The sequence below is a fragment of the Neolamprologus brichardi genome, chromosome 6, assembly GCF_056152115.1.
Source record: "Neolamprologus brichardi isolate AB-2024 chromosome 6, ASM5615211v1, whole genome shotgun sequence".
Taxonomy (NCBI): Eukaryota; Metazoa; Chordata; class Actinopteri; order Cichliformes; family Cichlidae; genus Neolamprologus; species Neolamprologus brichardi.
The window spans coordinates 18861542-18874190 of record NC_142109.1 but is presented as its reverse complement, the minus strand read 5'-3'; the positions used below and the strand labels follow the sequence as shown (position 1 = coordinate 18874190).

Here is a 12649-nt window from a genome sequence, read left to right as displayed (position 1 = left end):
GGCGTCTGAGTCGATCTGTTGGATTAAGATTAATCCATTTTTTCCACATTTCTTTGCTATTGTTCCGGCTCAGTGTAGCTCTGCATTAGAAAGTCAGATCTATATTTTCTTTACGCTATAACTCGCGAGTCTCTACGGTAGGCCACGGCCTCGCCTACTTAATATTCAGCATGCCTCTATTACCATTACAATGCGTGATTATGAAATTCAACTCATTACCATCACAATTACCTGGTATAGATATTTTAAATATCCCCATTTTATGGTGTTGCTCGTGGTAGAAATAACTCTTTAAAGTTAGTGAGTGCTCAGGCTTGTTATGAGCCACATATGTGGGCTATTCACGTTTCAATCAATCAATCATCGTTATAAAAGTGTGTAAGGCAAATGATTGTAGGGAATGAGATTTTAAGCAAAAGTAATAGCAAGAAAAATAATATTAATTATAAGTGTCAGCCGTGTAGGTGAAAACCTCCGATTTTTTTCAAATAAAATATTTGGGAAAGACTTTTGGGACGAACACGCACTTGTTACGCCCTCACAATAACACATGAAACTTTAGGATCGTGTGTTATTGCCTCTGCTTTACATTTAAAAGTCTGTGGCCCGTATGCTTCACAGACTTCCTGATGAGGTGAAGTACACAGACACACCCGTTGGCACGCACACACGCACACCCACACTGGCATGGAGCGCACATCCAAACTCTCCCAACAACATTTCCACGCGTCACAGTCGATTCCTCCCGACCCCTCTCTCTCTCTGCCTTTGACATTTTTAGGTGTAATCGTTTTAAAGCGTCTCCGCGCTTTGACATATATAACTTTAGCCCCGCCGCTGCCATCAGCACCGCGGATCATTGGCTTTGCTGAAACGGCAGGGAAGAGGAAACGTGATTCGTTCTAGCTTTTGGATACGTGTGTGCAGCACTTTTTTCTCCTTCTTCTTCTTCTTTTCTTTTCTTTTTTTTAAATCCCACAGAGCAACACACCGTGGGAAACTATGTCAGTCACATAACACGGCTTCTCTCCGGGACTAAAGTGCAATATAACGCATAATCTATTAGCCACACGCTGAAACGCTTGTAGGACGCTTTATTTGACTTTTGAGTGTAAAGAGAAAACACAACATGTACTGCCACCGTGCAGCCTGCTGATTTAGGGGGTGACATTGTTTATGTAAATTTGCACACAAAAAAAAGCGAATTTAACAGTTTAAACGTCTTTTTGAGCATCAGCCTTCAGTCTTTACTGCCTAACACCCTAAATAAAAACACTGCAGTAGTTTCAGTGCACATTGTAATAAATCTGACATTTTGCTTATAATTACAGCAGAGGTTTTGTGCTCAAATTCAGAATGATTAATATTAGCAGAAGACTTTCTTTTTTTTGCTATTATCACTGTTTGACTCTTTCTTCATAAATACGCAGAGGTGCTCAGCAGCACATTTTTGGAGAGGGGAAAATGAACCGAAAAAACAAAGCAGGCTCCGCCATGTCACGACTGAGTGACCAAAAGTTGATCCCCCTCCTTCTGCACAACCTTCCCCTGCATATATATATATATATATATATAAATATATATATATATATATATATATATATATGAAGTGTCCTCAAGCAAGACACTGAGCTACATAAAACTGTGTCCTGCTGTGTGGTAAAAGCGAGGGCTTATTTTTGTAGGTACTCGCATAAAATCTCAAAATCTCCCGGTTCCGTGTGTGTGTGTGTGTGTGTGTGTGTGTGTGTGTGTGTGTGTGTGTGTGTGTGTGTGTGTGTGTGTGTGTGTGTGTGTGTGTGAAGTGCAGTCTAACCTGGTTATGTGCAGAAACACTGCGGTTACTGTTTGTGGATCAGGTTCAGCTTTTAGTCATGCTTTGTTACCCCAGTCTCTCTCTCTCTCTCTCTCTCTCCCTCTCGCTCTCCCTCTCGCTCTCTCTCTCGCCCTCTCTCCCACTCTCTCCCATTCTCTCTCTTTCCCTCTCCCCGACCCTCTCTGACCCCTGAACTTCTTCGCTTCAAAAGAGGGAAACACAGCAAACCATCTCCCACAAAACATCAACTCCGACACAATGTGCGCAACCTGCATTTCATCACACGATTCACAAATCCCCTCAGCTCCTCATTCTACCCAAAACTCATGTCGATTTACACTTACTTGACATTTTAATATGCACATTTATGAAAAATGATACAGCTTTAAATTGTTAGAAACAATTGGTAAGGTAAGTAATACAAAAAAATTTATAATTTCATAAGATATAAGATTTGTAAATGTTTTCTGTCCATATTTAAACACTGAGAAAATATCCACATTGTAAAGTCACTTATAATTGATTTTTTCAAATAATAATAAGAAAGAATAACAGCAGTAAGCAATAAGCAGCCTAAAGATACGCGTGCGCAACAAATTTGTAAAGTACTTTCAAACAATCCAATATTACACACTTACTCTGTATTTTTTTAAAAAAATGCCTGAAATGTTTGTTTTGTTTTGTTTTTTGAGTTCTCCGAAATCGGGAGCTCATATTTAAATTAAATAAAACAAAACAAAAAAAAAAACACGTTTTAATATGTTTTTGTATATATTCTTACAAATAAATCGACATTTCAGTTCTTCGAATTATGAATTTTATTTATTTATTTATTTATTTTTTACTCTTTGCTGTTATTATTGCACATGCACGCAGAGCTGTCGGTCTGGGAGACAGTTCAGTTCAGGGCAGATGCAGATGAAGGAAATTATAAACGCATACACTTACTGTGCATTGCCGCAAACGGGTCGTGCTTACAGTGAATCTCCATCGGAAAGATGGGGCTGGAGGGCCCCAGCAAGCTATTACGAGTCTTAAAAAAAATGCCACCGGACTCCTCGCTTCAGTCGGCCAATATTACTGAAAGACCGTGACCTCCAATGAATGAAAAGCGCCTGTTTCCTTTAAAAGAGGGAACTTTTTTCTTCTTCTTGATTAAAAAATAAAACACGATGCTGGCAAGGCGACACTTTGTGATAAACTGGTACAACGATATTAAAACATTGAAAATGAAGGATTTGCAGTTGGATGGGGGAGAAAGAACCGGCCTCAAAAATATGAATCAAAGATGGGCCCCCTCCTCATGGGGATGGGACACAACAGCGGGTCTATTCTGGCGTCTCCTAAACCAGAGGAGGGAGACGACGGCGTAAGCTTTCATTCCTTCAGCTTCTCATTATCACCAAGTTGCACCAGTCCCGGGTCGTAAAAAAAATGAGGTAATGTTAAAAGTTTTGCCAAAAAATAAAAAATAAATACGCAAAATAAACAAAGTAGCTTCCCTCCTTTCTCTCCTTCTCGGTCCGCTGGCCGTGACCCCTGAACTGAGACTAACCCGGCGGAGGCTGAACTTTCTCCTCTCAGTCTGTTCAGAAATATTTAAAAAGACAAACATTAAAAAGAGCTTTAAAAAGACAAAAATATTCGTTACAGATCCACTCGCGGCTGTATTTTGTCCCAAGTTCTTTTTTGCACATTGCTTCTTGCGATAAATCGTCCTCGGTTGCTTCTACGTGAAAACTCGGTTATCTCCCATCAACATAAAAAACCATGAAAGACAGCGGATAAGTGCTCACATCTTGAAGGTTCACATCCCCCCAAAAAGAAAAAGAAAATACAGAAAAAGTGCACAGGAGGAGGGTGTGTGGGGGGACGCGCTCTCCCTCTTTCTCAACAGAAGGTACTGAAGATGACTTGATATCTGTTGCCTTGTTTGAAGGAACGAAAGGCAGCTCTCAGCCCCCGGTCACTCTTTCTCCTTCCTCCTCCTTGCTGACCAGGAACCCTGCACAAACGAAGATGCGGGCTTGTGTGTGAGTTTTGATTTCTTTCACGCCGGAGAAGAAAAACAGTTCTCTCCGAAATTTAAAAAAAAAAAGATCTACTTTTCTCCGCGCTCAGAGCACAAAAAACGCCACAGACTGCGATTCAAGTCTGTACATAAACGGGCTTCTTTAACTATACAATGGAAAGCTGCCTGCGCCCAGCATCCGCGGTGGCGCACGGCGAGTTTCAGGACCTGGTCTCGTGCGGACAGCGCCCGCGCTCCCAACCCCCTGGAACCCTAACCTACACGCGCCGGCCAGCTGCCCGTCACTCACAGGGAATCTGGCCAATCACAGCGTGAGCGCGAGCCACACGTCACCGCCAGCCCCAGATAGAATCGGGCGGGGGAGGATGGCGATTGGCTCGAGCGAATCCCGTAAACCAATGACGCCCCGCAGATTTACGTGTCAGCCAATGGTGAGGCTCAGCGAAGGGACGCCCGGCTCCGGGAGTAGACGATCATATGTTTAATTTCAATTAACGAAGTAAAAAAAACTAATGCCTTTATACCCATTTGCGCTCAATTTATTCATGTCAATATTAAATGGCTAATTAATTGAGTATTACTAAAAATGAGGCTTAGTTGCAGCAGGCTTTTATAAATGAAGGGATGCTGAAGAACTTAAATAGCAAGTGTCCATCTTTCTGTTGCATGAGTAACTGTAGCTGTAAGTGGACAAAAGTAGATTTTATAGGCCCACAGCCTTTCTGGGAAACGTGTTCAAGTAAAAAATTAAAATAAAATTTTTAAAAAAACCTAAAATAAATAAAACCTTTATATTCACGTAAGCACAGGCCTATTAAAGTCAGAGTGTTTTTGAAAACAACTGGCCCGGCATACTTTCTCTGTTTCCTCCCTCTTCCTTCAGCACAATGCTATAAATCTTTAGCTAGGGGAACAACTGGGAGAAAACATATGAAACATGCATTCCCACTCATTACCTAATTGATCGCGGATCCAAACGGATGTCGGTTTTTACAAAAAGCAATTGGCGAGCTGCGCGTTTACTCACCAAACTACAAGAGGGGATTCAATACGCGCTCGTCCCACCTGATTTGAGAGGGCATATCGAAGCCTCGCTCCGGTAATATTAACCAAGCAAATAGCCTAAAGCATGAGCCAAATTAAAAAGTGTTATTTCCCTTCTTCCTGTGTCTAGACATTTAATCGTTTTGGTGCATATGTGCCGCATGCACACATAAACCCCTCTGATTAGATATATTTGTACAGTCATTCGCAGACACTTAAACAGGAGGCAGAATCGCACAAGTCATTTCTGCCTGTCTAACAGCATCATTAAGCATGCGGCTTTTGTTACAATCTGTCAAGTCAGTGTCACAATGGAGACCTAAACAACAACCACAACAGTCTTTAGGTTATTCTGCCTACCTGTCAAGCTTATCCTCAAAAGACCTACGAGCTCGATGTACCTCAAGGCAATGCACAGTTACTGGAAAAGGTCAGTTTGTGATATGATTGAGTCTATTTATTTTTTTAGATTTGCAGATTTCTTGATTTGCAGTTGTTAGCGTCTTTCCTCTGCTGCTCTCATGATCTGCACTTCTGCCCATTTTAAAGAGCGCATCAGCCCAGAGAGCTCCTTTAAACTCAAGTACAGCATAACTAGAAAATAAAAAGTTATCCCTAAAATGAAAAATAACACACCTTGACGCTGTTTCAGAAATTTTTCTGAAAAACTGGAAGCTTGGAGGCTTTGGGGTTTTGCTTTCTGGTTAGACTGGCTCCTCAGTACGGGATGTTTGCGGACCTAACCACGAGGGGGCGTTCAACCTTGGGCAACACGCCCTTACGCGCATGCACGTACACACATACACACGAAGACAAGACGTGGCCTACAGGAACTTTACCATGAACATACCTTAAGTTAAGTCTTCCAAGTAGACCAGTGAAGGCCTAGAAGGACCAAAATATCTCCCAAAACAGGAAGGACAATCCCAGCACGGGATTACTGTATATCAAACATTTTTTTGTCTGTTTCACTAACCCAGACATCCAAAACACAAAATGTGTTTTCACGAATCTCCATTGATTCCACGTCTCTTTTCTTTAATCCACTGAAAGTAGACCCTGTTTTCAGCATCCACGCTAATCCTCATTCATATTTCACATCTCTTTGCTGAGTATTCATCAGTTATGAGGCCTCGTGGAAAAACACGACAGACAGCAGACGAGCCTCATTCTGTTTTTTGGCTTGCATTTTTCTTAACATTAAAATAGAAAAAAATTTAAACACAAAGAAGTAGTAGTAATATTTTTTAATTTTGATATTTAGATACCTACACCTCAGGCCTGAATTTAGGCCACAAGACGAACAAAATGTCGAAAAGCAGGGGACCGCTGATAATACTGAAAATTCTCTGAAGTGGGACCAAGAGTGTGTGTGTGTGTGTGGGGGGGGGGGGAATCTCCCGGCCTCGTGACGTATAAAAAATGCCTAAATAAACCTAGTTTTAAAATATGACAATATCTCATTTTACTTTCTATGTAAATATAAACTACTAAATTCGTAATATATATTGTATTGGCGGAGCAGGTTATTTTGCTATCTTGGAGGGGTCTCCAAACAAAGACTCAAAAACAAAACCTGCCATATGATACTTTACGTATTTCTGTCACTGAATCCGTTCTCCTTCTGCACCCAGTCTGTTTTTATTTACTGAGATATAGACACGAGCGCTTCTCTCCCCACAGAAGTAAATTACAGCCGTCGCTCTTGTCTCTCCGATTTGCAAATTAAATACATAAGCAATTAAAAAATCCAAACACAATCAATCATGTATACAAATTGTTGTTGCTTTAGGGTTTGAAATTTGGAGAAAACTTCAATCAGGGTAGGACGACTTTAATCCGGGGATCCAAAACCATTACCATATTTCATTACCTCTCCACTGCTGGAAACGGGAGGATGGGAGGGTGGTAGTGGTGGAGGAGGAGGAAGGAGAGGAGGAGAAGGGTGAAGGGTTTGTAGACTTTTTTAAACGTTAGTAAGAATGTGGTGGAGTTGTGATAATCATTTGGAGGCAAATTGAACCCACTGTTGTTATTTAGGAGTTCCCCCCTTTCACCCCTGCTCTCCCTTTTTCCCTCTATCCGCCAAGAAGGCTTCGGCTGTTTTGCTTTTTTACGCCCGAGCCTCAAAACGAAAAAGCAATGAAAAATTAATAGCGCATGTTAACTCCACCAGCTCGTTTATTACACGCCCGCTGACTGTAAACATAATGAGAAAGCTCCCGTATCTCTTCTTAAGTTTTCATTTGCTTATAAAATATAAAAGTCATAACTAATAAATAAAATATATGGACTAGAGAGTGAACCGTCTTGGACTTCCCGAGGTGGAACTCGACCGTGTGCCGAGCAGGTAAATCACTGAGACTTGTCCCACCCACAGGCCCGATCAGATGGTCCTATTTGTAATCATTTGGCTCTTTCATAATGCAAGTAAAGACCAGTCTGTCATCTGTCAGGTGGAATAGAAAGCCCTCATGGCCGTATATCAGCCTAGATTCTCTGCTATGATGGGGCACTTGAGGTCAAAGCTAAAGCAGGCTACGCCATGTGAGGTCATGGTTGTCTTTCTCCCTCCCCTCCCCTGCCTCACTTCTTTCTCTCTTCCGTTTTCATGGTATCGGTTGTGCATCACATAGTGTACTCTGCACAGTTTAGTGAGCGTTTTGGTCAACAACTTTTATACGGTGGCGTGTCAGCTTTGACTTTTGGAAAACACAAATGCTGTAGATGAAGCTTGAATGGTCAGAGTAGTCCAGAGCAGTTCACGGGGTTTCCGGGGCGCCTGCATAAAAACAGGCTGGTAGAGAATGACGCAGAAGAATATACGCAGAGAAACGATATCACTGAGTGGGTCGTATTACTCTCAATACACCTGTATTTTACTGTGGACAGAAAACAGTTCAAGGGGAGCTAACATCATATACGGGTGTTGAAAATGTCTTATAAGACAGATAATGACTTGCGTGTTGTTGTTATTGTTGTTGTTGTTGTTGTTGTTGTTGTTGTTGTTTTAATAATAATTCACAGAAATAACAGCCACGCTAAATGGAAAGAATCGAGCCTTGCTCTTTCACGCACTACCAGAAGCTTTTCTAGATTCACGTTCTTCCCCATTGATTCTCCTTTGTACTCCAAGCACGTATCTTAAAGTGAGAGGAAACATGGAGAGGCCGTAGGTACAGGCCCCGGGCCCAGAAGACTTTACACATCAGCATGGGAGGGCCCCTCCTTTAAACTCTGATTTCCTCAGTGGCTAAAAGGCTATCATCCAATTGCTACAAATCCCATCGTTTTCAGCGTTTATCAGGGGCTAGGCCCACTCCACAAAAGACTGCAGAGGAGCCCTGACTTGTCTTACAGAGCAGTGGCATCATCTGTAGAGAAATATTCAAAGAAGGATGACCCCAAGATAAAAAAAAATATATATATATATATATTACAAGACAAAGTGTCATGATCTCAAAAGTCCTCCTTGGCGCAATATAGTATAAATGAATGCGTAAAACAGCATTAACTGCAGTCTGAACCTCTATTAAAAATGCTATTCAACAGCTGTCTTAAATCTGTGAGCGTACATTTCAATATTCTTTCTAACAGGCAAAAGGAGGGGTCACGAAAGCAGATGTTGCTTTTCTGGAGGAAAAAAAGCTGCGTGGAGCCCGTTCAAAGAGGCTGATCACCTACCCACAGTTTCTTAATGACAAACGACGTTTTATCAATGCAGACACAGCGGGCAGCAATATGAAATGATGTGATATCCATTGGGTGCCATAACAAGGTCGATGGCCTGATCCATTGCTGTACCAGACCCTGCTGTTTTATGAATAGGCCTATAGGAGATTAACCTGTTGAATAAAATAATGGAGACACGAAGGAAAGAGTCGAGTTCACATCCTTTAGAGAGTTGCATTTGACTGAAACGACCAGAGACGCCAACTTCTGTTTAACAAACTAGAAAAACAAATAACATCTCACATGGCCACCCTCACAAGACGCATTTTACACATACATTTGTGAGACGTGGAGATATACAGGGACCACGATCTTGCGCAAATCCACGTTGCCTTTCAGTTCTAATCACCCACCCGGTACTAAGCTAACCCCATCAGGTGATTGACCAACACGTGGAGATGACCTGAAGCTCAATGCCACCCAAACCCAGCAACTTCAGCCACTTTTCCTTCTCTGCCAGCAAATGACGAAAATAATAATAAATACAAAATAGCAAATAAAACCAAAACATATCTTTTAAAGAAGCAAAATTATAAACCGACAGCACTCAGGCACATTTTTTATCTTCTTTATCTCTTTAAATGAAGCCTAAGGAATTTCTAAAAGACAGCAACACGAAGACTAAAAGTTTCTGCACTTGTCCACAAAAGTCACAAACTTGAGAGAAAACATTGCAACTAAAGCACATTTTAAACTTCAAAGTTAGCACAAAAGTTTACGGAGTGTTTCATTGCAGAGATCAACTCCCGAAAACGTTTTTATAGTTTTTGTAAAAGTTTAATAACTTAGAACGGCTTTAAAGCATTTTTTTTAAAGAAACGTTTGTAAAAAGCTAAACTTTAACGTCAATTTAAAAGTTTTGTCGTAAATAAAATTAAAAAGCAAGAAAAGCACGAGTTCACTAGATAAGCAGATGAGGTCTAGCTCTTGATGAGAGCAAAAATGTAGCCAGAGTGAGACGGTGCGACCCTACCTGCTCTTCCCAGCCGCAGCGCAGGACTCTTGGGCCCCTGGTCCATGTTACTCGGTTAGAACAGGGGGAGGCGATGGAGGGAGAAAAAAGAAAAAGATCAAAAACTTTTTTCCAGCGTCTCCCTCTCCTCCTCCTCCTCTCTCTCTCTCACCCTCTCCCTATCTCTCTCCCTTTCTGGGGCAGTTTTCTTCTCTCCCCCCTCCCCCCCCCCCCTTTTTTTTTTGTCCCCTACTTTTGGGGCGACTTGTAGGTTGAAATAATTCGACCCTTCCGCTCCCTATTGCACTCCCTGCAAGTGCTCAGTCAGCTGCAACTAAACGCTTTAGGTGGAAAAAAGGCTTCGGGGGGAAGCGTGAAATGATCACGCCGAGTAAAAGAGCCGCTTTCTCAATGTGCGCTCATGTCCTGTCCTTTTCCTGCACGAGCTTGCACACACAAATTCAATGGGTGTACGCGCTCACGTGCACACATTAACGTGCGCTCCGACGCACGCGCACGGCCCTGCATACATAACATGCAACTTACAACCGCCACCCTTCCCTTCAGGGCCGCGCCCCCTCCCTCGCATCTGTTACCAAGTTCCACTTTACTAAACTTTCCCGCCCACACCCCACTCTCCCTCTCTCTCTTTCTCCCTTTCATGTTAGATTCATTTCCTCTGATACCTCTGATTCATTCCCGGTTGATTGCTATGCAGGTTGATAGGTAACATTACAGCGCCATGCGTAAAACTAGTGCGCTTTTTTCTTTTTTTTCCTTTTACTTAGAAATAAGAAAACGTTGGTTCACAGGTGGATTTCTGTTTAGTGTCCTTTCAGTGTCTCCCAAAAGAGTGCTCAAAGAAGTTTCTCCAACTTCTGTCCTCCTGTGCCGGTCTACACCTGTTACGCAGGATGCTCTTTACGCACGGACTCAGAGACTTTGGAGCAGGTGCAATACGTCGAGCTACAACTTCAGCTAACGTCACTGCTCTGCAGTTGGAGCGTACAGTCTTCCTCTGCGTGCATCTCGTGAAAAGAGTTTGTTACAAAACGGATAGTTCTGGTTCTTAGTCTTGATTGTCAGACACACACCTGTAAGCGCGTTACATTTAATTTAGAAATCGATTTGCCAACTGAAAATTTCCACTCATACTGATACTCACCGCTTTCTTTGGGTTTCTTAGAGTGTCTAGTGAAACACTGACGATATAGATCTCCTGATTTAGTGTTCCTTTGTAGGCTTTTCGTGTTATTACGGTCAGGTTTTGCTGTCGCTTTTCGCCAACAAGCCCAAACACGCAAATGCCCCCCTCCCCCCATAAATTATTATAAATACATTTATTACATTTATTGATACATTTGCAACTTTTAAAATCAAACAGATAATAATCATAAGGCTGTGTAAAGAATGACACTTGAAGACCAAAGTGCCACTTTGAAGGAGCAATTTTAAAAGAGTTTGGCAGCAGCGTGTTCAGTAAAATTTTCACCAATAAGAGGGCATGAGGTAAAGCCGGAACGAAGGGGTGTCTTATGCAGCAAACAAACGCAATTGAATTATGCTTAAAAGAGGACTGATTCCAGGCGAAAAAACGTGGAAACAGCAGTACAAACGAAAGTGAATTTACTGTAAAGGACAAACACACAACAGTCCTAACTTAAGACTTCACCGCCAGTTCCTGCCGATCGTGACCATAAACAGGAATTAAGATTTAAGAGCGAAATTGAAGCAGTGGGTGTGTCTCTTTACTCGGTGTCTAACTTCTTCTTGCTTTCCTCCAGACAGCTGCGGGTCTCAGGGTTCACGCGCAGCCCCGAGACAATTGAGTGAGGAACAAAGCGCGAGACAGCGACCCATTTTGCTCTGCTTGTCGCCTCGCGCTGCAACACTACGACCCTGACCTTCGGCTCGCGCCCACAACATCAAAACATCAACATTAATGTTTCCTGTGTGGTGGCGAGAAAACAAAGAAGGAGGCTTTACTCTGACCTTCAGGCGGGGAAGCAGCCGCAGATAAATCAATTACAGACTTTTATGAGGAAAATATGAATTTATGCCGTGTTGGAATGGACTGTAGGCCACTTATGCGGGGAAAAGTTAGTCAACGGGATCTTTTGAACCCCCCCCCCCCCCCCCCTTTGCACATCACACAGAGTGATTTGGTTAATACTGCAGCCTGGTGTTGTCACTTTCCAGGCTAATGATGATTAGGCCTGCACACACTAACGTGGATTCTGTGTTTTGCCTGCAGGGGAAAGCTCTTGAATCCCCGGCAGAACTGTCTCATCCTTATCACTTCATGGACCCCCAAAAGTTGAATCTGTATGCAAGGCCACGGCTGCGGATTATTCACTACATTTCCTAAATGTGTGAGCTCGTGGAGAGAAAAATGTGCAATTATCTGCTATTGGGCTCTTTGAAGAAACCACACTATTGCATTCTGCTTGGTTTTAATTTGTGTGTTTTTTCCTTAGTCTTTTCCAGAGACGCACATGAAGATAAAATGCACATCTTGCCACAATTATAATTTCAAACTACAAAACATAAAGCGGACACAGTTTGAGGGAGGGGGGTATTTTTAAATCAGATTTGACTGGTAATTAATCTTCACTGTAGTGCAGTGAAATGCGGAAATGTGTAACGATTTTTATTAATCGCTCGAGGCAGTATAATAATAATAATTATTATTATTATTATTGTTATTGATGAAGATGATGATGTTAATAACGAGCTACAAACCATAAAAGAAAAAAATTACTGTTTACACAGTGTATATGTAAAATACATATATACATCACGCATTTTAAATATATTTATGTAACAATGTGCACATAATTATTTGGGTTGAGTTATATGTTGCGTGTATGAAATATTTTACATGCAACAGTTTTTTTTTACATTATTTATTTATTTTGTTATTTTTTATTGTTTGTATTTCAAACATTTAGACAAGAAATAGTTTTTCCTAAATCCCTAAAATCCCATTTTGTTTTAATTAATGAATTTATTTCTTTTTTGCAGTCTTTCATTTGTCTCTCCACTTTTTTTTTGTTTTTGTTTTTGTTGTTTT

At 41.6% G+C, this 12649-nt stretch overlaps 1 protein-coding gene across 2 annotated transcripts in view; it reads right to left on the bottom strand.

Moving 5' to 3' along the window:
- Positions 1 to 9727, bottom strand: part of pax5 (paired box 5) — a 53495-nt gene extending 43768 nt beyond the window's left edge. For both annotated transcript variants that reach the window (XM_006787543.3, XM_035906383.2), the window contains exon 1: positions 9598 to 9727. In XM_006787543.3, the coding sequence (XP_006787606.1) occupies positions 9598 to 9643 (46 nt within the window). In that variant the 5' untranslated portion in view covers positions 9644 to 9727. The remainder of the gene's footprint in view (positions 1 to 9597) is intronic.
- Between the last annotated feature and the right edge of the window lie 2922 nt (positions 9728 to 12649).